Here is a 27,642-nt window from a genome sequence, read left to right on the forward strand (position 1 = left end):
CAATGAGAGAGGAAAGGAGGAAGAAAAAGAGAAAGATCATAAAAGTGTGTTATTTAGAAATGTGGAGAAAAGAACCAGAAAAAAAATAGCTAAAAGAATTGAAAGTGGTTTCAATTGTTTCATCACTTTACCTTTTTTGAATGTTTTTTAATTCTGGGAAGGGTGCCCAAAAACCCTAGGGGAGCTTGCTAAACACTTAGGCCCCACTCTCACTGATGCTGAACTCAGCAGATCTGTGATGGGCTCAGACATCTGAATGTTTAACCTCATACAGGACCACTTTGGGGACTTCTGCTGGGTCCAAGCACAGGTAGAGAGTAGGATGGAGCCGACCCCCAAGTTCTGTTCCAGCTCCACTCCTTTCTAGCTGTGGGACTTTGAGCCAATCACTTCACTTCTCTGTTTCCTGATGTTAACAAGGGATCATGTTAGGTTGTAGCTTCTTGAACTTTTTGGGAGGTGAAGGTTGAGACTCTAATGAAATATCAGAAAAATGCAATATGATACTTTCCACACAATTTAGAGTATTCTTGGACCCTTCAGGGTCCCATAGATTCTTGGTTGCAATCTCTTGGCATGAATGTTCTCAAAGAACATATCCCTTTCAGCTCTGTTGTTCAAGGCTGATCTGGCTTCTGGATGCTGTGGGCAGGCTCTCTTTGGCAAGAGAGGGCAGGACTCAATCTGGAATTCCAGCCTCTGGGTGGTCTCCTGGCACACACTGAACAGCCACTTCATACTGCTTTTATGAGATCGAAGAGCTGGTCACTAATTTGACAGATACAAACAGGAGACAAATCTCCCCCACCTTGACCAAGATGCTGGTAGCTAAGCCTGAGGGACCAAGGACATCTAGAGCTATAAGAAACTAGAACATCTCAAAACAGTTGCATTTAATCAGTTGCATTTAATGCATTTACACTGACTATTGTGATGGTAAACATTATCAGCCTGGGGAAGTGGCCCCAGCTCTACCCTTCTCCATTATCTCCTACAAAGAATGGCCTTTCTAGATAAGTAATGATTTTGATAATGGCTGTGGTGTGTGGGCTCAGATTCCCTGGGAAGGGGCGGGGCAATCTGTGCATTTGTGAGGTCCAAAGTTCCTTAGCCACCTTTGTCCGAGAAGACCTTTCATCCAGATGGGAGCCAAGGTGCAGCTCTGACTATTATCTGGGGCCATCAGAGGCCTCTGGATTGAGTGCTAAATTCAGACCATTTTGAGCCTAATCAAAGGAGCCATTGGCTCCTGCTGCTACCTTAATCTCAATGAGATTAATTAAATCTTTAGCTCATGGCCAGCTGGTCAATGGTCACAGGGCCAACAAAGTTCTTAGATTGGAAGAGCAAACTCAGAGCCATTGAAGCTGTGAGCCACCCACTGGGACATGTATGATGGCACAGAGCTCCCAACCACAGTCTCATTCCTCCCAGCCTGGAGGGCGAGGCCCTAGGTAGAAGGAGGGTGAGTCCGTGGAGGACACATCAGAGGATTTACCTGCCCAAGACATTTATTTCCCTCATCAGCCTGCTGTCCTCCTCTTCTCATTCCCAGCCGGAAAATCCCACTATTACTTGGTGACTGGGAGAAGTAACATACCAGAATAAGGTTACCAACTGTTCTGTCTGAGATTATATTTTTTCCTGTTTTTGTTTGTTTTTTTGGTTATGTACAGTTTGACATGATAGCCTATGGTACTTATTATTATTGTTATATTTTGACATCTTTGTAACCCAAATTCTTTTGCAAATGTTACTGGTTTATGAAATCCAAAAACTGGGGACCCTGGGCTATCAAGCAGGATTGCTAAAATGACCCTCTTCACTGCCCCCTACCCAAGTCCTCTTATCCCACTAGACTTCTTTTATCACTTCATCTGGTTGACACTGAAAACCATAAAACAGTAAGAGTAGACAACATACCCCCAGAGTTTTAAGACCCAGATCTAGATAAATATGATTCATAGATCCACCTCTACTCAACTCAGACAGTAGGTACCCTCCGGAATGAAAGTCCAAGTGTATCCAACAGCCATCAAGACCCGACCCAAGTCTGCTTTCCCAGTCTCACTTCTCACCACTCCCATCCTTCCCTCAAACACTCACTGCTCTAGTCACATCGACTATTTGCTTTCACACCTCTCTACTTTTCCTTCTGCCTGTGGTCAAACTGTTGAACTCCTACTCATAACCTTGACCACCTCTGTGAAGTCCTCCCTGACTTTTCCCTGTACCCTTTCCTTCAGGCAAATCATATGCCCTTTATCTCTGTGTCTGTACCTTTTGTTCAGCATGTAACACACTGCATTTGGAACAGCTGACTTGCTTTTCTGCTTTCCCTACTAAGCTATGAACTCTCTCTCAAAGCCTTTACCACCGGCATCTTTCTATGCCCAGCACCTAAAATAAAAGATTTGGCATATGTTTGTGCTAAGGAGATTCATTGAACTCAAAGGAAACAGTTTGAAGCAAGTTAAGTTTATTGGTTAAAACTTACATCAACCATCATACTTAAAAACTTAAGAAAACTTTAAAATTAGAAATAAGGCAAGGTAACCGACTATTATCACTATTGCTATCACAGTTCTGGAGGTCCTGGCCAAGATTATAAGGCAAGAAAAAGAAATGATAGGTACAAAGATTGGAAGGGAAGGGATTAAAATGTTGTTATTGAAAGATTATATGATCATCAACAATTAAAAGAAGAAAGATGGCACTTATGTTTCTGGCCACGATTAACCTTCCTGCCTGAAACAACCAAAAAACTCATAAACATATATGAAACAGTTTTCAAGACACTAGACAGCATACATTGAAGGAAACTGATATCTGAGAGACTGGAAATAATTTATATCAGTCTTACTATTGCTCCAGCTTATTGCCTTGAGAAAGTTTCTAGGCTATGGCTCAGGTAGGGGAAAACCAGGCAGACCATGGTATATTCCCTGAGTTGAGTTGAGGAGACAGAGCTGAAAGTCCAGGAAGATTAAGTCAGCTGGAGTTTGCAGTATGGAAAGGAGAGAGCGGCATGGGCAGAGAACCCCAGAGATCTGTGGAGGATGCCCTTCAAGTAGACACCAGGGAACAGATCAGCAAGGACACTACCCAAAGCCAAGGAAAGAACCAAGCAAATGAATTACAGGTAATAGCGCCTGGTGCTCACACAGGCCCAGGAATAGTGCCTGTTCCTCCCACATGATTTATGGGGCATTGACTACGTGTCACTGAAAGATCTTGTCTCAGTACTGGGGAATAATTATCTCTCGTCAGAGCACTGCTCCAGTCCTGCCTATCAAATCTTAAGAGCAAGACCCAACAGGATCAAATTGTTTTGAAGTAATGAAACTGCATTCCAGAACAAAGGTCAAGAGTATTAATGGGAATACAGAAATATCAACCACTCAACAGGGTAAAATTTACAATGGACGGCATCCACTCAAAAATTACCGAGCACGCAGAGACAGGAGAAAACAACCCATAATAAGGAGAAAACTCAATCAACTGTACCTTCTCTAACTCACATAGATGTCAGAATTAGAAGAAAGGACATTAAAACAGTTGTTATACTTTTTTTTTTTATGAGGAAGATCAGCCCTGAGCTAACATCCTTGCTAATCCTCCTCTTTTTGTTGAGGAAGACTAGCTCTGAGCTAACATCTATTGCCAATCCTCCTCTTTTTTTCCCCAAAGCCCCAGTAGATAGTTGTATGTCATAGTTGCACATCCTTCTAGTTGCTGTATGTGGGACGTGGCCTCAGCATGTCCGGAGAAGCAGTGTGTTGGTGCACGCCCGGGATCCGAACCCAGGTCGCCAGTAGCGGAGTTCTTGCACTTAACCACTAAGCCACGAGGCCGGCCCCTATACTTTTGTATTCCACACATTCACCTTGCTAAGTAGAAATATGAAAGATTTTTTATAAACCCAGATTGAACTTTCAGAGATGCAATGTCTGAGATGAAAAATACACTGGATGAAATTAAAAGCAGATTAGATATTTTATAAGACAAGATTAGAGAACTTGAGGACACAACAATAAAAACTATACAAGATGAAAAACACAGAGGAGAAAAACAGAATTTAAAAATAAATAAAGCATCAGTGAGTGGGGAGACTTCAAGCAGCCTAATAGAGGTGTGTTTGGAGTCACCAAAGGAGAGAAGAGAAAAGGAGGTACAGAAAAAATTTTAGAGAAATAACAACCAAAGTATTTCAAATTTATTCAAACTGTAAACATGCAAATCCAAGAGGCTCAGCAAACCCCAAGCACTAGACTACTGTGCCACAGCTCATCTTTTGTGACATATGTAAAAGTAAAATGTGTGGCAACAGTAGCACAAAGACAAGAGGGGAGAAATGAAATTATAATATTTTAAGGATCTTACATTATACATGAAATGGTATAATATCACTTCAAGGTAGCATGTAATAGGTTAAAAATGTATAGTCTAAACCCTAAAGCAGTCACAAAAATAATAAAGATCTTGTAACTAATAAGCCAACAAAGGAGATAAAACTGGAAACATAAAATATGTAATTAATCCAAAAGAAGACAAAAAGAAACAAAAGAGAATAAAGAACAAATGGGACAAATACTAAACAGATAGCAAGATGATAGATTTAAACCTAGCTATATCAATGAACACTTTAAAAGTTAATGGTCTAGTGATTTAGGCAATGGTTTCTAGATATAACACCAAAAGCAAAAACAATAAAAGAAATACTGATGAAGTGGACTTAATCAATATTAAAAGTTTTTATGCTTCAAAGGACACTAGGAAGAAAGTAAAAAGACAACTCACAAAATGAGAGAAAATGTTTGCAAATCATATATGTGAAAAGGAACTTGTATCCAGAATATGTAAAGACCTCTTTCAACTCAACAACAAGAGGATAAATAACCCAATTTAAAAACAGGCAAAAGGTTTGAAGAGACTTTTCTCCGAAGAAAATAATCAAATAGCCAATAAGCACATCACAAGATGCTCAATCTCATTAGGGAAATACAAATCAAAACCACAAGGATGTACCGCTTCATACCCACTAAAATGGCTAGAATAAAAAGGACGGGCAATCACAAAAGTTTTGGTGAGGATATGGCAAAATTGGAACCCTCATACACTACCAGCAGGAATATAAAAGGGTACCACAGTTTTGGAAAACACTTCGGCAGTTCCTCAAAATGTTACCAAATACCCAGCTCTACATAGAGTTACCAAATGACCCAGCAGTTCCACTCTTAGGTATATACTCAAGAGAAATGAAAACATTACATCTACACAAAGTCTTGTACACAAATGTTCATAATAGCATTATTCGTAATAGTCAAAAGTGGGAAAACCCAAATTTTCACCTACTCATGAATGGATAAATAATGTGGCGTATTCATACACAGGAGTATTATTTGGCAATAAAAAAGAATGAAGTACTGATACGTGTTGATGTATGTGCATTCATACAGCATAATGAAACTTGTAAACATTATGCTAAGTGAAATAAGCCAGTTACAAAAGATCACATATTGTGCAATATACCATTTATATGAAATGTCCAGACTGGGCAAATCTGTAGAGACAGAAAGTAGATTAGTAGTTGCCTGGGGCTGGGAGAGGAGTATGGGGGAATAGGGAGTGACTGTTGATGGGCGCGGGGTTTCCTTTTGATGGGATGAAAATGTTCTAATGTTAGATTGTGGTGATGGTTGCACAACACTGTAACTATACTAAAAAAAATTAATTATACGTTTTTAATGGGTGAATTGCGTGGTATGTTAACTATATCTCAATAAAGCTGTTTTTAAAAATGTTGATGGTCTAAATACTGTAACTAAAAGGCAAATATTTTCAGATTGGGTAAAAAAGTAAGACCCAACTGCTTGGTACTTACAGCGGTGCACTTTAAATATAAAGCCACATTATTTCAAAATAAAAGGACGGGAAATTAGATATCATATTAACACTAATTTTTAAAAAACCTAAAGTGGTTATATCAGACAAAGTAGATTTCAGAGCAAAGACTATTACCAGGGATAGAGGCAATTTCATAAAGATAAAAGAGTCAATTCATCAAGAGGACGTGATAAACCTAACGTTTATGCACCCAATAACAGTGCCTTGGAACACATGAGGTAAAAAATGATAGACTTGCAAGGAGATCTAGACAAATTCCAAATTATAGAAAGAGATTTCAATACCCCGTCTCAACAACAGATACAACAAATAGAAAATCAAAAAGATAGAACAGATTTGAAAAAACCCTTCAACAAATTTGCCATGATTCAAACACTATACCTAACAAAAACTGAAAACAAATTATTGTCAAATGTAAAAGGAAAATTAATACCAAAATAGACCATACTCTGGACCTTAAAACAAGTCTCATAAGTTTAAAAGCATTCAAGTCATGCAAAGTATATTTCTTGTCCATAATAGAATTGAATTAGAAATCAATAACAGAAAAGTATCTGGAAAATACTCCAGATATTTGGAAACTAAATAATCTATGGGTCAAAGAAGAAATCAAGAGGGAAATTAGAAAATATCTTAAACTGAACGAAAATGAAAACATATCAAAATTTAAGAGATGCCTCTAAAGAATCTTAGGGGAAAATTTATAACAATAAACAGTGAGAAAAAAAAAAAAGATTTCAAATCAATGACCTCAGCACCCACCTTAAGAAACTAGAAAAAGAAAAGCAAAGTAAGCAGAAGTTAGGACATAATAAAGATCAGAGTAGAAATCAATAGAAAACAAAAACAATAGAGAAAAATCCAAGAGACCAAAAGCTGATTATTTGAAAAGATCAATAAAATTGATAAACCTCCAGTCAGACTGATAAAGAAGAAGAAAAGACAAGATACAAATTGCCAATACCTAGGAATTAATTCAACCAAGGAGGTGAAAGACCTGTACACTGAAAACTATAAGACACTGATGACACAAATTGAAGAGGACACAAATGGAAGGATATTCTGTGCTCATTGATTGGAAGAATTAATATTGTTAAAATGTCCATACCACCCAGAGCAACGTGCGAATTCAATGCAATACCTATCAAAATTTCAATGGCATTTTTCACAGAAATAGAACAAACAATCCTAAAATTTGTATGGAACCACAAAAGACCCCAAATAGCCAAAGCAATCTTGAGAAAGAACAACACTGGAGACATTGCACTTCCTGATTTCAAGCTATATTACAAAAGTATAATGATCAAAACAGTATTTTGCTGGCATAAAAACAGACAGAAAGATCAATGGAGCATAACAGAGAGCCCGAAAATAAACCCACACATACATGGTCAATGAATTTATAACAACAGAGCCAAGAATATACAGTAGGGAAAGGATAGTCTCTTCAAAACGGTGTTGGGAAAACTGGACGACCACATGCAAAAGAATGAAACTGGACCGCTATCTTACACCATAGACAAAATCTAACTCAAAATGGATTGAAGACTTGAACATAAGACCCAACATCATAAAATTCTTAGAAGAAAACATAGGCAGTAATCTTCTTGAAATCAGTCTTGGCAATAATTTTTTGGATTTGACATCAAAAGCAAAGGTAATAAAAGCAAAAATAAACAAGTAGGACTACATCAAACTAAAAAGCTTCTGCATAGCAAAGGAGACCATCAGCAAAATGAAAAGGCAACCTACTGAATGGGATAAAATGTTTACAAATCATATATCTGATGAGGAGTTAATATCAAAAACATATAAAGAACTCATACAACTCAATAGCAGAGAAACAATCAGATTAAAAAATGGGCAGAGGATCTGAGTAGACATTTTTCCAAACAAGACATACAGATGGCCAACAGGTACATGAAAAGGTGCTCAACATCACTAATCATCAGGGAAATGCAAATCAAAACCACAATGGGGTATCACCTCACACCTGTCAGAATGGCTATTATCAAAAAGACAAGAAATAATAAGTATTGTCAAGGATGCAGAGAAAAGGGAACCCTTTTGTGCTGTTGGTGAGAAGGTAAATTGGTGCAGCTACTATGAAAAACAGTACAGCGTGTCCTCAAAAACTTAAAAATAGAACTACCATATGATCCAGCAATTCCACTTTTGGGTATTTATCCAAAGAAAATGAGAACACTAACTCGAAAAGATAAATGCACCCTCAGCCATAAAAAAGAATGAAATCTTGCCATTTGAGACAACATGGATGCTTAATAAATACTTGTTGAATGAGTGAATAAGTAAATTGCTTCTTATTCTACAGATGAGAAAATTGCTGTCAGGGAAGCTGGGATTGTGTAGCCAGGAATCCATGAAATCTGACTACAAATTCTGCACTCTTTTCAATCGATGGCAATGCCTATTTCTTATGCCCATTGAAGAGATTTAGAATGGAAAGTTGAGGCCAGGACCCTCCCCAAGAGTCACTGAAGATGACTGACAGCAATAAACTGTAAAAGTGGCAGTTTGCTCAGTGAATGGTTCAAGGTACAATGCAAGACCGTCTTGTTATGCTCACTTGAGTGCCAGAGGGGCTTCTGAATGCCAGGATCAATGCCAGGATGTAGTGATCCCTGATGGAGACTTGAACGGAGAGGATGGTAGTCAACTTGCTGGTCAAGTGGGGGCTTTCCAAAGGAGACGGAGAAGATGGGAAAGCGAGCACCCTGGACAGATCCCAGGATACTCAGGGAGGCCTCCAGCAACGGCATTCAATCTCAACAGCAGAGCCTTCCCAGGGGTGTCACGGGTCAGGCTTGTGTACTAAGTACACAAGTTCATTGATAATTTCCTTTTCTCTTATAGCATGGATTCAAGCTTCTTTCCATGATTGTGTGGCACCTATCACTTGGTCTTGATATGCACTCCTGAGGGTGAGAGGAAGGGGTGGTTTAGAGACAGGGCAGGGTAGTGTGTGCCACTTGTGTGTGGAAGCAGAAGACAAGGACAGAAACCACTTGCTGCCTTTGAGGTTCAGTGCTGCGGAGCAGGCGGAGGCTGGCACTCAGCACAGAACTGAGAGCACCAGCCAAGTGAGGCTCAGTGGCTGAGAAGCGATGGAGACTGGGGCGGCGCTGGGCCCTGAGAGCAAAGAAGCCTGCTCCTCCTCTGCAGCTCCTGCTTCCATTCAGTCTGGGCCTGAGGTGAGCTAATAGGAAAGGCCAGGGGCGCTGCTGCAGCGTGGGGGCTTTTGAGGCAGTGCTAAAACCTCATTCATTCATTCATTCAATAAATGATTATTAAGTACCTACAATGTGCCAGGCACTGAGTTTTCCGCGGAATTCTCTGGTCTAGTAGTCGAACTTGCTAGTGACAAGCTAAAAGAGAAATTGCCAAATTCTGAGTATACATACTTCATTAAATACAAACTCTGCTTTGCGTTTAGGATGAAAATGAGAAAGACGGCACCTGTGGCTTGGTGGAGACAGTTCTGAGAAGGATCTCAGAAGGCTGCCTTCTCTGCTGTTTCCTAGCTGTGTGGCTTCAGACAAGATGCTTTCCCGCTCTGAGACTCAGTTTTCTCTCTGGTGAAATGGGAGTGTAGTATGCACTGTGTCTGCCCAACAGGTGGTTGGGAGTGAGTAAGTGTTGGTACGCTGTGCTGTGCAGGATGAGGTACAGTGCTTTGTTGTAGCCTTAGGGAATTTGGAGTCTCTTTGAATCAGTCTCCGAGCTGCAATAAAAGACACCAACCAAGACCAGGGCCCACAGTCTGTCCCCTTGAGCCTATGTGGAGAGGAGTCAAGTTGGAGTGGTTTGAGATACTTGACTAGCCCCATTCGGGCCCACACAGCTTTGTAAATAAAGACTTGACTCCCATTTACCATGCCTAATCCTGCCCTTTCTCAAGACCCCAGGGTTTCCCCGGAAAACTTTGCCCTGGCCTTGGAAAATAGCTCCCAATAAAGCTATTTCCAGCAAAGACAGCCAGAGAAGGCTGACAAACTCCAATGCCCTGAGTTGCAAGGGAGTAGTTTATTCAAATAATATTTAGTTGAAATTTAACCAAATTGTCAAAAACTTGGTCAAAGGAGAAATTTGAGCCAGAGCTGGACATGTGATGAAAAATCTCCACCCCCCCCCCACACACACACCTATCAGCAGATGGGGTGATCCATCTCATTCCTGCTCCTAATGGACAACGTACATTTTGTGAGTTCTGCTTGCATCATGGAATCCCACACTTCCCTAGGCGATTTTCCAGAAGAAATGCTTATGAGGGTATTGCTCAAGAGACTCCAAGCCCTTTCTCATAGATCTTTAATTATTCTCTTATCTTCACTCTCTGCAAGGCACTTTTTCCCTGTGTAATCAAAGATCCTGCCAGGAGGCAAATCTTAGAATAGTTGTCACCTGTAGGCAAAATTTGTGGCATTTGTTTTATTCTTATCCATTGGCTCAGTCATTCAACGAGTATGTTCTGAGTGCCGTCTATTGTTGGCAACATTGCTAAACTCCAAAAATACAAAGATACATAAAACCACAGTCCCTGCCCTCAAGAAAGTTACAAGTGATAAACAAAAGAAAATAGAAATGCCATTACAAACCTAAACCTCCATGTCCAATTTTATCACTGTACTCCTGACTTAATATTATGATTATTATTTCCTAAAAGTTGAAATCCTCCTGGTCATAGATTAATAGACTGAAAGTAAGCAGTAGAAATTTTGCTTTTTATGCTTTGTGAAAACTTTACTTCCCAACCAAATTTCCACAATCTTTAAAAATTTAATAATTCAGCTAGAATTTGAGGCCCAAGAGGAGAGAGAATAATTCAGGGATCCCCAATATTTTCCTTTAAGCCTCAGACCCAATGGAGCCTTGAATATTTCTGTGTCTGTTGGCAATACTGCAGAATAGCTCAGGGTTACATTTTGGAACCTACCACTCTTTGAGACCTTGGCAGCCTCAAAAACTATACAGAGCATTTGGTGAAGTACCATTGATCATGAGGCAGTCCCAAATGCTTGGAGAGTTTGCATGTTTGTGGGAAACATCCTGATGAAGGATTTACAGTGGTTCCTCCTCAGAGGAGTCACTCCTAGGTCCAGTGTTAATAACGAGAAGATCAGAACAGTTTTGACATTAATGGATCCATCTGCCCTGTTTCCACGCAAATTTTCTATGAATTCGGCGAGTATGGATCCCCGTGAATCATGATGCACTTGGGAAATGTGATAGAGTCTGACTTCTCATCTTGCATCAATGTCACTGGCAGAGATGGGTCCAGGCCCTGGAGCCAGTCTCCATAGGTTTGAATCCCGGCTCCTCTGTTATTCACCTGGAGGACCTTGAGTAAGTTCCTTTACTTCTCTGTGCCTCAGAGTGCTCATTTCTAAAATGGGTTTTAATGCATTGTGTAAATGGGATAATTCATATAAATGTGCCTAGTAACAGTGAGCGTTCAGTAAGTACTATCAGCTGTGTGTAGCTGTAACAGCCAAGGACGTGCTGGAGGAATAGGACGGTCCTGCAGCAGTGCAATGTGAGTCCTAGGGAGACACTGACTATGGTCTAGACCTGGAAGTGACTGGGCTGCAGCTGTTCGCGTCCCCATGGGCGGGAGCCAGCACCCGTCCTTCTCTAGCAGAGGGAGAGACTGGGCTGAGTATTTCCCACACGGCAACGACTGCCTCATTTTAATTAAGTTGAATAAGTTAAGTCAATTAATTAATTAATTATTAATCATACAAGAAATACGTTGTGAAAAAAATCACATAAAAACAAGTAAAAAGTACCTTTTCACTATGCCTTCCCCTCCCACTGTTCTCTTGAGAGGTAACCTTTGTTAACTGTCTGGGATGTGTCCTTCCAGACTCTCTCTCCACACATGTGGGGGCATGTACATATAGAATCATGGTTATTGGGTTTTTAAAATTCAAATGAAATCATTGTACCTATTTCTCTATAATTGTCTTTTATTACCTTAGCAGTACATCTTTGGAAATATTTCCAAGTTGGTACAAACAGAACTCATTCATTCTTGTTAATGGCTACACAGTAATTCAAGTCACAGATGGACCGTAATATATGTAAGCAGTCCTCTACTGGTGGATATTTTGGTTATCCCCTCCTCCCCTTTGTGAGACTGTGTTAAACAACACTGCAAAGAGAATTTCAGTGTGGAGACTATTCCTTCATGAATCCAAATAAGTTCAAACTTCTGGGTTAAAGATATACCAGGTCACAGACTTGTGAAATGAGAAGGTGCTACATTTTAAAGTTTAATAAGTATTTACTGAGCTCCTACTACATATATGAAACCAGGGAATCTCATTAGGTGAGGGGTGGGGGGTGGGGCTGGCACAAGGGTTGAGCGACCAGGAAGCCTGAATAAATTCTGCTAAACAACTTTCATCTGGCTATTTCTGTTGAGCTGTCAACACAGATGCTGGGTTTTGCCCTTAGAATTTTAAGGGTACCATGGACATGTGACAATGTACAATCCACTAGGGACTGAAGTGGGGGGAGAGGAGGAGACATGGCATGCTAGGACACAAATAGCCATCGTTACATTATTACAGCCATTGCTTTGTTCACCATTTATTGAGCCTGTCTCTGTGCCAGAGACCATGAACATCCAGTAGGGGAGACAAGGATGAAGGCTTGTACCCCTGCTACCAAGCACCTTACCATCCAGAGGGAAAAGAAAACAGGAAGCCAGGTGAGGTTGTAAGAATGGCCCAAACAGTAAGGGGCCATAGAGACTAGAGCAAGAGAGTTCAGAGTGAGCAGGAAATACTTCCAGCTAGGAGAAGGGGAAAGGGAAGAGGCGAGGAGAACTATCTTCTCCCTACATCACCTACCACGTGGATGGCATTGACATCCCCATGGAACCCCAGCTGGGGCGTCCAGCAGCGTCTGCAACTCCTCCTACTCCCTCATGCCCACCCATAATGGATCCCCAAATGCTCTCAGTTACAATCGCAGAGTAGCTCTCCAATCAACCCTGCAATCAATCCTCCTCCCAAGTTCAAGTACTCATCCTCTCTTGCCAGAATTTTTGCAGTTTTCTAACACATTTTTCTACTTCCAGATCTCTCCCCATCCAGCCCATCTTTCCTGCTGCCTCAAAAGTTATCTTCCAAAATCACAAATCTGATCATGTCACTCCTCTGCTTAAGAACTTTTGCTGACTTTCCATCCCCTAGCATAGCAATATCCAAAATTTTGTCACCAGCATATCAGCTTCACTATGTTATTTTTTGTCCTATCTTCATACGTCCCTGTGCCAGTTATTTGCCTGTGTCTCTCAGCCACTTACCCTCACCTCACCACTCCGCTCTATATTTGGGGGACTTGGAGTCTACAAACTACACTTTCCAGACCTCTTTGCCAGCTGCCTTTCTGTTAGGACCTAGGGTATGCCCCTCACCCAACTAGTGAGGAACTGGAAGTCAAACGCAAGGGACGGTTGGAAGGTAATCTTCCTTCTGCAGCAGATGCTGGAGGCTCTAATGGTTGTAGTTGTGGCAGCAGGAGTGCAGGGTGCTAGCTTCCCGCAGCCTGGGTAGGGGTGGCACTCTTTTCAGTAGTTCAAGCCCTGGCCAAGGTGACCGCTTTATTGGATCTAGAACTGAAGGCACCAACAACCTCCAACACTGTAGAAGCAAATGCAGACCTCTGGGTTCCAGCCCAGAGGCATTAGCAGCTTCAAATCCCCTTCTTCCTTGTGCTCTTCCTGGTCTTCCAACTTGGTAACCAATCTCCTGTATTAAATTCCCTCATTTGAAATGCCTACGGCAATATCTGTTTTCCATACTGGACTCCTGTACTATTATGTTATGGACTATTTTTATGGACTATTTTATGGTGATATAAATATAGTTATAATAATTTATAATTATTATACTAAATATAATTATTACATAATATATACTATTATAGTTTATAAATTTCTAAGATGATTTATAACAATTTATAGTTGTAGTTATATAAATATAGTTATTATATATAGTTTTATACTTGTGTACTATTTTTCTCTAAGTCAGTCCCTAAAAAAAACAACCTGACCTTATCCTAAGCAATAATATCCATGAAATCATAAGTTGGTATATATTTTTCTAATACATAGTAGACTAAATATATAACTATTAATGTTAAAAGCGCTCATCCGTGTCCCCTGTAAAATCATCTCTTGTGCTGATATATGCTCCATTCTGGGTAGCTCTAGCCTGGGGAGTCCATCCAGCCTCCCCTTCACCGTCTGGTTGTAGCTTCCCTCTCCAGCTCCCACCTCTGGTTCCCTACACAGATTCTTCCATTCTCCTCTCTCCTTTCACTTTGAAATATGTGCCTTTCTTCAGCAGCAGCATGTTTTTTCGTGCTTTTGTGTGTTTTGTTCTCTATTCATGAACGTATCTTGACTCCTTCCCTGACCAGAAAATTCCTTCTTACTCTTAATTCAAACATTCTCTATATTTTGAAATTTTATTCAAACTTCATTCTATTCAAAAGATAGCTTTAACTCCCTCGATGCTCCCTGGTAGACAGTGAGTTCCTTTGTGGATTCAAAATGTAACCCCCGCATGAATTTCACATAGTAAGAAAAAGAATTCAGTAAAATATGCTATGCACTGCACCTGTACTGAACACTAGCATATCAGATCTTTCATTCCTTTGTGATCTATCTTTATGCACATGGACTATCAGGTTATTTGGCCTAGAGTAATAGATATTTCTGAACCAACAGTAACCCAACTGTGAATGACTCAAGAAGTCAATGGCTCCTGGACTATCGTCCTATCAACAGTTTCTGGGCACGTACTCCATGGAAAGTGCAATGCTAAGCTCTGGTTTGGAGTTTTCAAGACAGTAACCAAGATATACCTTTAAAAATTATAATATGGAAACAACCAAATTAAAAAACATGAGCTTCAGAGTCCAACAGACTGGGTTCACGTTCCTATTTGGCAACTTCCTATTTGGGTAAATGGAGGCAGTTATGCAGTTACTAACCTCTTTATACCTTAGCTTTCTCATTTGAAAAATAGGGATAATAAAGCTTACCTTATAGTATTATTTCGAGAATTCAATGAGATAGTACAGAGAAAGCACTTACTTAGCGTCCAATTAATGGAAGCTGTTATTTTATCACTATGAATATAATGTAATTAATGGAATAGACTGGAAATCGCTTTTGGCAACATTGGTCTAGGGGAGCAGAGAAGGCAGAGACCTCAGGAGGGCTATACGGAGAGGGACTGTGGAGCCGAGCCTTGAGGGATGTCAGTGGAGTGGCTGTCCTGGCTCTGAAGGGCTGATGACTCATGGCTTTAAAGCAGAGAGATGCAGGGTTGCAGGGTGGGGATGGCAAGCAGACCAAAGATTGCTTGGAAGAAATTTCTCTTTGAAGTGTCAGGCTGACTTTCAAGACAACTGGACTAGCTTTCAACCCTCAGAGGGCAAGGGACATGAGGACGCAGGGACACAGGACAAGCAAATACTATTAACTTATACAGCCTGAATAAGGGCCTTATGAACCAGCTTTACAGATAAGTTTTAAGTTCTGTCTTGATTACACCAGCCCTCAAATGATCTCCACTCCCTGCCACATAATCCACAGGATTTTCCGCTCTGCTGTGTCTCAGGCAAGGAGAACTCACTGGGGGCCCTAAAGTAAATCATAGGAAAGTCTCACTTATACAACAAGGATATTCCTAAAAGTTATTGTGTAAAGGGAAATTTCGTTAAATACACTTGTTTGTGTAGTCTGTGTAGTGTGATTCCTTTTACGGTGCAAACCACCACCCACAATTTTCATTTGACATATTTGCACTTTTACCCTTCGGTGGGTTCTGCAAGCAGGGAGACCTCTGAAAACACCAAGGATATTGACCGGTTTTAAGGCAGGTGCCATTCTAGGTACTGGACAGTTGATACAGGGGCATTCTTTAAGGAATTTCTTTAAGGAATTCTGTCTCTGAGAAGGGACAGAATAGGCATATGAAAAACAAGGCTTAAGAATATCTTTAAAATTTTTTTGAAGGATATGCATCCTGAAATCCCACCAAAAGGATTTAAAGCCACACATAATAAAGACACAAGATTTCCAGGATCCGTGACATGACCAATTGAGCTGAATCAAACTCTTTCCTTCGTGTGACGAGAATGTGCAGATTGAACCATAACAGGTTTTCAGATATACAGCTGAGGTCAAAAGGAAGGAAGGAAGGAAGGAAGGAAGGGAGGGAGGGAGGGAGGGAGGGAAGGAGGGCGAGAGAGAAAGAGAGAGAGAGAAAGAGAGAAAGAGAGAAAGAAAGGAAGAAAGGAAGAAAGGGAGAAAGGGAGAAAGGAAGGAAGGAAAATCCCCAGATGCCAGGAACACAGAAGGAACAGAAAGTCAGAGAAGTAAGCAGTGAGCTGAGGCTGGGCACCTGGGATGGTTGCCAGACCTGGAAATAGACCCGGATGGCAATGGAGCATGGGTTTTCATGCCCCTCAGGAGCAGGGGATGAGGCCACAGCTCTGAAAAAGATACAAAGTGGGAACTGAGATGCCTAGCAGGACAGCTGCACCATAGCAAACTGGGGACTGGAGACACTACCCACTGGCCCGGGAGATAGGAAGGAATCTTGTCCTCAAGCCAGAAGATAAACATAAAGATTGCCCTGGGTGATACCACTGGACACCTGGCAGAAGCAAATACAAAGTGTTCTGATCCCCTCTGATATGAGCTTCACATTCCTGAGAGACTTGACTGTTGACACAGTGCTTTCACAAGGCAGAGAATGTCATGACTATTTAACAGATAGTGGAGGAATTAGAGGTTCAGTAAGCCTGAGGGATTTGTCCAGGCTCACACCTCGGGTAGAGCGAAGAGCTGGGCCCAAACCCAAGTCCTTCCCCTCTGCAGCCCAGCCTGTAGCAGAAGGACGGGCTCACAGGGCTTCTCCTGAAACACTCAGGAAACAGGCTGGCTGGTACTGCAGACCCTTGGGATCAGATCCAAGTGCAAAGGTACGTGGCCTAAAATGAATGGCAGTCATATCCTGGCCACCCAGAGGCGTGTCACCTCCCCTCCCACACCCCCATGCTGCTCATCTGAATGGGGAATGTGAGGAGAAGGGATGTCTGTGGCAACTGGAGTGGGGCTGGAGTCTCTGGGTGGATAAAAATCAGAAGCTGTGCCCAAGGAATGGAGTCTTTTTTTTTTCTTGAAAGCCACTTGAACTTTGTCATTGCAATTAAGCTTATCTCTTGTGTTTGCTTACCTTGTGGGCAGGAGATGTCATTACCCTCTCTTAATTTTATGGAAAACTACTTAGAAGTGTTAAATTTTGAAATGGCAACTAACCCTGTGGCCTCAAGACTCACACACACACACCCACACAAAATCTGGTCAAAAGGAGGCCATTGGAGGTTGCATAAGACTCTCCCTGCCTGGGATCTGGAGGAGGGAGGAAGTCAGCTCGGTCTATGTGCCTCTCCCATCTGTGAGGCTGTCCATTTGATGCGGGAGCTATCCAGTTTTCACCAGCTGTGCCAGCACCTTGATGAGCTCTGAGTCAGTCATGCTGGGTGCTGACTGGATGATGGAGTCAGGAAGTGCAGGGCCAGGCAGAAGGGTCTGCAGGGAGTCCGCTCACAGGGGCTGCTCTTCCTCGGACACCAGAAAAGGAATAGCCGATCCAGGCTTCCTGAGAAGCCTCTGGGATTGGTGCTGACTTGCCCTATGAAGAAACTTTCATGACCCTCCTCCCACTCTCCACCTTAGAGCCCAGAGAGCAGAACTGTGGGGCGTGTCATTTGACACGTGTGGTCCAGGGGAGAGGGTCTGGATGTGGACTCCATGTGCCAGGTACCCCTTTATCTGAGGAGGGATGTCGGCAAGCAGTGGCTGTATAAGTGAGCATGGTGCATCCAGGGCACTGCCAGTAGGTCCTTCCAAACGGAGCAACTGATGGCTGGGGAGGGCGGGGGTGGTAAATGGCTTTATCACTACCATTTCCTTGGTGATTAGTTCATTGGTTTTAGACTGCAAATCTTCTATGCTCTCTATTTAAGGAAGTTTTTACTGATTTGCTCCCTGACAAGGGTTTGAAGAGTTCTCAGCATACGTGGTAGGTGAGGTGAGGTGGGGGGGGGGTCTCAAGTATGACTTGAATTTAGCCCTGGGCTCAACCACTGCACAGTCATGAGACAGGCACACACCAGCTATTACCCCATGAGTATTAGCCCACGTAACCCAGATGCCTTCTGGGATTGCGTGGTACGCTGGGATTTGGATAAAATTAGCCTGAATTCCTCCAAAGCCCTCCCTAAGATTTCTGGGGCTCCTGGGGGGAATAAACCCCCATGGACACTCTGTTTTGGGTATGCTATCTCAGTCCCATCACATCAATCCAGAAATGAAACTCAGACATTCATCATCTTCCACTTGCACATATATTGATTCATGTATTCTATTTTACTGTATTATATATATATTTTTATATTTTATGGAAGCATTTGAGGTAGTTGGGGAGGGAACTTAAGAAAGATGTATGGCAATTCACTTTGCAGCAAATGAGCCGCTTCAAATTCAACATTAGCCTTCCTAGAAGCCCTTCCTGCCTTACTGCCGTTGGGGGTGTCTTAGTGACCCTTCACCTCGCACCTTCTCCCTGGCCCCTCTCCGCTCTGCTTGCTGCACTGCTCTCTTTCTCCTCCTCCTACATCTAGGAGGGAGAAAGAAGACACAGCCAGGCCTCTGCTGGTCTCCTGCACAGCACGGAAGTGCTTTGCCTTCACCATCTCAGCCCTTGCTGACACACAGATCTTGGGTCTCACTCACCCTCTCTCCCACGCAGCTTATCCAGTCAATTTCACTCTCTCTCTCTCTCTCTCTCTCACACACACACACAGTTTCCTCTCCAAGAGAAATTCTGATGCCAGTTCTTAAGATAATGGATTTTTCTCTTCCTTATATATACGAAAATAAAAAATCATTGTCTCACCTGAAGGAGATTAGGATCTAATATGGGCACCCACAATACGACGAGACATGTTAAAAAGTGCATGGCCAGGGTTCAGAACAAGAGGAGATGAGCCCGGGGATGTGCCCATCATCCTTTGAGCCACTTTTCCTACTCCGTGTCGGATGCAAGGGCATTTGTGGTGACTAAAACTGGCCGTGAGTTCTCAGCATTCAAGCCTGCTTGATGTTCTCCAAGGACAGTCCCAGCCCCTGGCCTGGAAAGCACCTTGTGTCCTGGGCACTGTCAGGGAGGGCTGAGCAGGGAGGGCAGAGCAGAGCAGCCCTCTGCACTTAGATGGAAGGTTTTCCTGGTGCCAGAATCTGCACGACAGCACGTTCAACCAGCGTTCTCTGCCCACGCTGCTCAGAGGGTAGTGATCTCTCTGTGCAGAGTGTATGCTAAACACGCCTGTCAGGCATGCTGGAGGAGGGCTCTGGCATTGAGCACGTGAGTGGATGAGAGGACTTCTAAGGTGCTTCTCTAGATCAACATATCTAAATTCTGGGGATTTGGGAGATTATGTGTGAGGGGGTGGAGACAACAGAGCACCTGTACAGTAGGCTGACATGCCTGTGTTAGTCCCGGCTCCTCCTGCTCCTGTAGCATGGATGTCCCCTGCCATGAGCCCCCATCCACTCATGCGTCCCCTGCCTCACGTGCAAACCAGAACCTGCCAGGCTTCAAGAGCAGACACCGCAGCAGCCCAGATGTTGTGGGGTGCAGAGACCCAGGACTGCCAGTTTGGCAGATGAGTGAGTGAGCATTTAGTTATCTTAGAGATTTTGCTGCAGATAGGTACAGATGGGATCCCCCGGCAGGGGAGGGAACTGTCCAGGAAACAGAGAAAGCTCTGTCTGGAATCTCCCATCAACTCAAGCACAGGCTAGAATGGCGGAGCAGGATCGCAGAGGAAGGAGAAAGAATGGATAGAGATGGGGAGAGAGTAGCTGACTCTTGGGCTTGGGGTACCCTGTTCACATCCTCTCACACTGGACTCTCAGCCAAGCCGCAGCCCTGTTTGACAGACACACACACACACACACACACACACACACACACTGATGTCCTTGCTGCCCAGCCCCAATGATTCAGTGATTTGAACGGGTTTGCCAGCCTGACTACTCCATATCTCTTATTTTCCTTTAATGAGGCAAGCCCTGGCCTCATTATCTTTTTATTTGCTGACCCGTCATTAACTGGACACCTATTATGTGCCAGGTACTAGGAACACCAAGGAAGGAGCAGAGTGAGAAAGAACACATAGAGATATAACCGCAGTAGGAATTAGAACGTAGATACAGTCGGCCCTCGTTTCCACAGGTTCCGCATCCAGGGGTTCAACCAACGGACGTTCCGCAGTTGGTTGAACCCGCGGATACGGAAGGCCAACTAAGGGACTTGAGCATCCTCGGATTTTGGTATCCACGGTGGGTTCTGGAACCAATACCCTGCTATCCCGAGGGACGACTGCATTTGCCAAGCGCTCTACGAGCCCAGAGGATCCATAGAGGAGGTCATTATGCGGGGAAGGGATGGAAGGGCAGGAGGGAGCAGTGTGAACGCGAGCATGGAGGCATGGGCGCCCTGACGAGTGCGGTTGGCCCCGCCGGTACTACCTTCTTTCTTTCCCCTACTTTGTCTCAGCCTAACAAAGTGCATCTCGTTTCCACACAGCTGTCTTACATGATTGACCCCTGCCCTTAGTATGTTCCACTTGAACTCTTCAGAAAGGAGACTGATCTGGACTGTGGAGGAGCCTATAATCATCAAGCAGGAATTCCCAGAATACAAAATAGTTCTAGGGAGCTGGTGACAACTTTGTAAAAATTAAGTTTTTCTAATGATAAAGACGGGAAAAGATCATCAGGTTGTGTAAATAAGGTGAGGTTTTGAGTTTAAAGGGATTCTTTGGTACTTTTCTGTGTCTACATCTAGATCTAGATACACACATATGTATATGCACACACATATATGTGTATATACGTATACATACATATATGTGCACACACGCACATATATGTGTGTGTATAGATGTGTATGCACACACACACATTTCATGGAAGCGTAGCATCCGAAAGGCTGCAGGGCCATAGGGCTTTGCACTTGATTGACACCCATCAATGTTTGCTGAACTAGAGCAAACCTCTGCTGTGCCCATCCTGGTTTTTATCATTGACCATTGCTCTCAGGAGTTAATGTTTGAACCTGGTCATAAAGGAATCAACAGCGCCTGACCTCTGTTCAATATTCGAAAGGGAAGGAGCCCCCTATAAATCAGCCCACACCAGGCAGCCCGGCTGGCAGAGCTACAGATCAGCTGTGGAAGGAGCCTCGTCGCCACCATGAACTTCTCCGGCAAGTACCGACGGCAGAGCCAGGAAAACTTTGAGGCCTTCATGAAGGCAATTGGTGAGTGCTGGGCTGGTCGCCAAGGCTCGGGGCCATGGCAGTGAGGGTCTGGCCTGCAAGTGGTAGCTTTTCAGGGTCTCAATGTTGGGATGGGAGGAGAGGTTGGGGCTTTACACAGACCAGGGCCATGTTGTTGACCTTCGTGGTCACTTGTAGCTTGTGCTATACTCACTGGACAAGGCCACCCCATAGGCAAGTGGAAAGAGCACTGAGCTAGGGTCTGATCTGGATTGAAGCCACTTCTGCTAGTACCTCACTGTGTGACCTAGTTCATTCATCCCTTCCTTCCTTCATTCATTCTTCTAACAAACATTGATTTAAGGCTGACCACCTGCTGTGCACTGTGCTGCACAGATACCAGGGAGACAGATAATAATGTGCCAGAGAAAAAGAGAGAGAGGAAAAGTGAAGAAATAAATGCAATAATGTATCCCCTACCCTGTACTGAGGGCCGACTCAGTGCCAGGCACTGTGCTAAGCCTTCATATGCAATACCCCATTGAATCCTCACCAAAAACTCTGAGTTGGGTACTACTATTTTTCCCATTTTACAGTTGCAGCAACTGAGGCCTAGAAAGGTTAAGTAATCCTGAAGTCACACAGGTGGGAAGTGTTTGAGTTGGGATTTGAAGCAGGTGCTGGTTCCCGAGACCCCATTTTAACCCCCTGTGCCCCAACAGAGTCACTTACAGGAGGACGTGGCACTCGTGCAGTGGGGGGTAAGGCTTGGTGGTAGTGAAGGTGAGCCTTGGCCGAGCCCTGGAAGATAAGCAGGTGTCCACGAGGGGACTGGAGGAGGGGATTGTGCTCCACGTAGAGGGAGCTTTGTGAGCAAAGGGGCAGTGTGACAAGGAAGGGTGTTGAGAGGGAGAAGGGTGGGGAAGACAGCAAATGCAGAGGGAGAAGGACCTTTGGGGCCAGCTGAGAGATTGGATCTTCTCCTGCAGGGCAAGTCACACCACCTCTCTGTGTCTTGCATCCCTCTCATGTGCAACAGGACCCGCCACCTCCACAGTCAACACACGTGGTTTTTATGAACCTCAATTAGTATAACAGCGTAGACACGCTCTGAAATTGTTAAGCTCTGTCCCAGGGTAGGGGACTCCTGGTACATCTTCCTCAAGAGCCTTGATGACAGAGGTTTGCAGGGCACAGTCCCAGTATGTGCATGTTGTCCTGGCATAGTTTTTTTGTGTGTGTGAGGAAGATCAGCCCTGAGCTAACATCCGTGCTAATCCTCCTCTTTTTTTTGCTGAGGAAGACCAGCTCTGAGCTAACATCTGTTGCCAATCCTCCTCCTTTTTTTTCCCCCCCAAAGCCCCAGTAGATAGTTGCATGTCATAGCTGCACATCCTTCTAGTTGCTGTATGTGGGGTGCGGCCTCAGCATGGCCGGAGAAGCGGTGCGTCGGTGCACGCCCGGGATCCGAACCCGGGCCACCAGCAGCGGAGCGCACGCGCTTAACCGCTAAGCCACGGGGCCGGCCTGGTATGCCAGTTTTTAATAGCTCCCCATTTCACTCTCAGGAGTGACCTGGCTTGGAAGATAAACTGTATGAGCCCCCTGGGTATGGAGGATGAAATTCTTACACTCAAAGAGCAAAGTCTCTGGGCATTGAGGGAGGAGGAGTGAGGAAGAGAGCAAGCAAGAACAAGGGTGCTCATAGAGGAAAGGTTCTTCAGGCCAGAGGAGTGTCTATTTTATAAACCAACTGGCAAGATGGTGGGCAGACCAGGTCCGGCCACGCTAGGCCACTGACCTTCCTTTCAGAGGTCAAAGCCCACGTTGCTCACAAGACTCCAGTACGTGCCTGTGGCCTCCCCACCCCCTCCATGCCACGTTTCTCCTGTGACCACCCCCTTGCAACTCCCACCTCTGCCTGTCTCTAACCGCAAATGGTTTCCACCAGGTGTGCCAGATGAGCTCATCCAGAAGTGGAAGAACACTGAGTCGGTGACGGAAATCGTGCAAAACGGGAAGCACTTCAAGTTCATCATCACTGCAGGGCCCAAAGTGTTGCAAAATGAGTTCACCTTGGGGGAGGAGTTTGAGCTGGAGACCTTGACTGGGGAGAAGGTCAAGGTAGGAGGTGCCCCCTTTAGCTACCCTCTGCTTCCGGAACTTTCCCTGGAGCCTGGCCCCAGGGATTCCTCCCTCAAGTCTCCCACCTCACAATTCCCACCATGGATATCCTATCTCAGAACCCACTTTTCGGGTGAAAGGCAGGGAGACAAAGACAGCTCTTAGGGATGAAGCTCTTAGAGAAGCCGCTCCGGTTTTCCTCAGACTGTCTGGGGGTGCTCTGGGCCAAGAATCCAAGCTCTCCCATGTGGAGGATATGAGGGAACCAGGCACAGAGCAGGAGTCTAAGTCTCAGGTTCTCCAAGGCCCAGCAGTGGATCAGTGGAAAACCCTTAACAGAGCCCTGAGGTCATCCTTAAGCCCAAAGTAAACTGGCCTTTGCTGAGCCTAGAGCTGATGGTCATAGGGAGAGACTTCCTGGAAGAGCTGCTGGCAACACCAGGATACCAAGGCCTCAGGCAAGCCCTCAGACTAAGCCTTCAGGAGTAGTCATTGAGCCCCAGGCCCTAGCTACCTCATATGTAAAATGGGCATAGTCACCCTTCCCAGACTGAAGGCAGTGGGCAGGGCAGCATCATTTCCTGCTGGGCCATGGCTCAAGGTGTGCAATGAGACTGGGCGTGGGCTGTGTGAGTGGTTGGCAGAGAGATCCAGGCAGTGGGGTGCCCCTTACCAGGAGCCTCTCTTCCTGCCTTGAAAACTCCACACACCCCAGCCCAGCCAATGCCACTGAGCAGCCGTCTTCACTCCTCCCTTCCAGACGACTTTGTGCATTGGGCTCAGCATGTTGGTCTCTTTACCTCTTCTGATCACTCTTTATTTCTGCTCCTTCAGATGCAATATTACAGTTCAGGGAATCTGTGATAAATTTTAGGAGGAAAATTCTCTTGATATGCCCGTAGTAAGGGGCAGGCCATCATGGGTTTTGCTATGGGCCTTTGCCAATTGTCCACTTTGGAGGTAAATTTTTAATATTGGCCAGTGTCCTCTGCTCCCTGCTGGGTTTCTGTTACCAATTCCTAGATGCATAAAGCTTTTTGAGGACACAATAGGAAAGATAAATGTGCTGGAAGGAATAATACACACCAAATCAAAAAGATATGTTCTCCCAACTGGCCAGGATTTTGAATTTTGCTGTTACCTCCCCCCAATAGCTTGGAGAATTGAGATTTTACTTGATTATATGTTAGTGTTTGCATTTGAGACCACTTAGATGTCCTATGCTGATTTCTAGATCACACGCTATAAATCAAAGGCTGACAAAAGAAGCCCTGACATTTTCTTTCGCTCTTAAATGCCCCTCACCTCTTTAGAGCCAGAGAACTGGGGGGGTTGGCTCATCAAAAGACGAGCGATTTGGTTGTTGTAAGCAGAGACCCATGCAGGGGAGCCAACTTCATCAGCAAGGCTCTTGCTCCCTCCCCAAACACTTCCTCACAGGCCATCTCTTCTGTCCCCTGCAGGCAGCGGCTCAGTTGGAAGGTGATAAACTGGTGACAACGTTCAAAGGCATCAAGTCCGTGATTGAACTCAATGGTGACATACTCACCACTGTAAGTTGGCGATCTGAGCTTGTGGCTCCCAGGGGAGTCGGGAGGGGACAGGGGCTGAAGGGTGAGGAGCAGCCCTCCCCATTGCCTTTCCTGTTGTCAATCTCTGCTACCCCTTACTGAGGATCCATGATGTACCAGGCAGTTTACACACATTATCTCTAATCTTCCCAACAACCCTGAATTTTCTAAATGGGGAAACTGAGGCAACAAACAGCCAGGAAATGGCAGAGCTAGGGTTCCTCTGAACTGAGTCTGTCTCACAGAGCTGCCATACATGGTTGTACACTGCACAACCCTAGGGGGAGCCACTCTTTTTATAGACAGTGTAGATCTGTATACTTATTACAATCTTGCAGCAAATGCCAGTAGGGTGTCTTGTTCTGACAAAACCAGTGCAGTGTGTTCAGGTAGTTTTCCAGCGGATAGAAGTGTAGTGTCTTGAGGAAGGGGCCCTGTTTTTTAATTCACCAAAAGCCCACACGTGCTGGCAGCGGCCCCAGCTGGTTCCTCCTGAGTTCTCTCGGGCTGTCCTTCTACCACCACTCTCCAGGTCAGGGCCAACCACTCCAACCTCCCCCACTTCCTTCTCTCCTCATTGCCATCTCTGTCTCCTCTTCCCTTCCTTCACTAACACCCAAATAAGATGAGGTAAGAGAGGTGCTTGGTAGGAGGAGACACAAGGTCATGCAGAGCCACAGCACGGCCCATCTTTCTCAGTCTCTGCTAGGATGTAGCCACAAGACTCGCTCCCAGGCTGGAGGGCAGAAATGCATTCATTCCCTCCTATGGGCCTCTGATGCATGGAGCAACCCCTCCCGCTGACACAGCACCCACACACAAGGAAGTCTTTGACCAAAAGTTGGGCTCTTTCATTGCCTTTTCTATTTTATGACATTACAGTATTAGTAGCCATAACCCTTCCCTTCTGCCTCAGCACTAACCAGCAAGCCACAGAGGCCTCCATCTGCCCTGCAAATCCAGGGCACTCAATAAATGCCTTTGCTCTTTTGGCATTTATAAGGAGAATGATATTCATGGCAATTTTGTGGCAGCTTATGAGCCTGGGACACTCCAGTTTTGTGTGCCACATCATCCTTGGTGCCTGGCTGTCGGCCACATCCTGTCCCTGGTTTGGGGGTGAATAGTGCAGTGTTTCTCCTGCAATTATGTCCCCCCAGGCCCTTCCTTGCCCCCAGGATGTGCTTTAGGGAATAACAGAAGGCAGAACACCACCCCACGGGTCCGTCATAACCCTGTTCAAGTGAAAAAATCCCTCAACTAGGAGTGTGAGAGTCAATCATGAAACACACAGTCCCCACCCCCTACCCTGGCACATTCACAGCCCAGCAGGAAGGGACCAGCAGGGGAGCGAGAGATGAGCCTGTCCTGCACTCAGTCTTGACCAGCGTCCTTTGATCTTCGTCTCCCCTAATGCTCCCGTCTCCTAGGAGGGAGGCAGGATGAGGGATTTAACAGACAGGTCGGCCTGTCCAAGGTCATCCAGCTAATGAGTTGTAGGACCAGAGTTCAACCTAGATCTTTCCATTTCATTTCATTGCTGCTGAAGCTAAGAGGCTCCTTTTTAACCTTGATGACATTACTCCACATCATTGCCACAGTATTGCAGGAGGGAGGGATGTGGGGAGAAAGGAACATCTCTCAAAAACTCAAAAACTGGTGATACAAAGGATCCAATGTTTTTATATGCTTCACAGCTCTTTGGGAAGAAAACTATGCACAACCTACCACGTTCCAGGCTGGGTGCCTAGGTGTACCACATACATGTCCTTGGTGCTCAGCACATGTTTGGTACATAATGGGCACTCAAGGACACTTTGAGAAATTGGATTGGACTAGACTGGTTTGGATGGTCTTGCTCTAACAGCCACTGATATAGAAAGGAATTCAATAAAAGCCAGGATAACTCTCTACATGAGGAAATGAAGTGACAAAGACTTGTCATGGGATTTTAGAAAAAATTACCAACCCTCCCTCTGGTCCTATAGAAAACAGAGGAATCTTTGAATTGTTTTATGTTAGCATATTTGGGGCTATTTTGTAGGCTTAAATGTCTTTTACAATTCAACATCAGATCAACATTTCATGGTTTCTTTTCTGACTTGCAGACTATGACATTGGGTGACACTGTCTTCAAGAGCACCAGCAAGAGAATTTAGACAAGCCTGCATTCCATATTCTTTTACAGTGCAAAACGAATGTAATAAAGTGAACTTTATTTTAAAAAAAAAGTCTTTTCTTCTCAATGGCTTTTCATTGATGGCGCTATTTGTGTCAGTGGGCACTGATCACCTGTATTTTTGTAAACCTTGATAATCCACATGTTCCATGCTGCTGGGTCAGGTCTGAAGGAGGATTCTCACCCTGAAAGCAGACCCCAGGCCGCCAACTCAGGTGACCCTACAAGGAACATGAGATGTGGCACGAGATGTGGCTGGATCTATAGAGCAGCCCTAGAATGATCTTGGCCAGTCAGCCACACGGGCAAGGAGCTGGGGCAAGAGGATGTGCAGTATGCTGGCCCTGAGGGTGGCTCCCCGTGGAGACAGCAGGAATGCTGGGCAGGCAAAGGGGAGCTATGCCCATGACTATGGCCACAGCGGCCCCACCCACCAGTGGACATGAACAAAAAGAGCAGGCACTGA

At 44.5% G+C, this 27,642-nt stretch overlaps 1 protein-coding gene across 2 annotated transcripts; it reads left to right on the forward strand.

The window, feature by feature from the left end:
• The first annotated feature begins 16,769 nt into the window (after positions 1–16,769).
• FABP1 (fatty acid binding protein 1) lies at positions 16,770–27,223 on the forward strand. Of its 2 annotated transcripts, none has more exons than XM_058550746.1 (5): positions 16,770–16,935; positions 21,191–21,344; positions 23,254–23,426; positions 24,890–24,979; positions 27,106–27,223. In XM_058550746.1, exons 2-5 carry the CDS (start codon positions 21,278–21,280, stop codon positions 27,154–27,156), a joined length of 381 nt encoding a protein of 126 aa, XP_058406729.1. In that variant the 5' UTR covers positions 16,770–16,935; positions 21,191–21,277; the 3' UTR covers positions 27,157–27,223. The 2 variants fall into 2 exon arrangements, with proteins under 2 accessions (XP_058406729.1, XP_058406731.1); XM_058550748.1 differs by having other exon boundaries at positions 21,196–21,344.
• The last annotated feature ends 419 nt before the right edge of the window (positions 27,224–27,642 follow it).

This window comes from Diceros bicornis, chromosome 12, assembly GCF_020826845.1.
Source record: "Diceros bicornis minor isolate mBicDic1 chromosome 12, mDicBic1.mat.cur, whole genome shotgun sequence".
NCBI lineage: Eukaryota > Metazoa > Chordata > Mammalia > Perissodactyla > Rhinocerotidae > Diceros > Diceros bicornis.

Coding starts and splice junctions, on each gene's coding strand:
- FABP1 (XM_058550746.1), top strand. CDS start 21,278: ATGAACTTCTCCGGCAAGTACCGACGGCAGAGCCAGGAAAACTTTGAG. Junction 21,345..23,253: donor GGCCTTCATGAAGGCAATTG/GTGAGTGCTGGG, acceptor GGTTTCCACCAG/GTGTGCCAGATGAGCTCATC. Junction 24,980..27,105: donor ATGGTGACATACTCACCACT/GTAAGTTGGCGA, acceptor TCTGACTTGCAG/ACTATGACATTGGGTGACAC.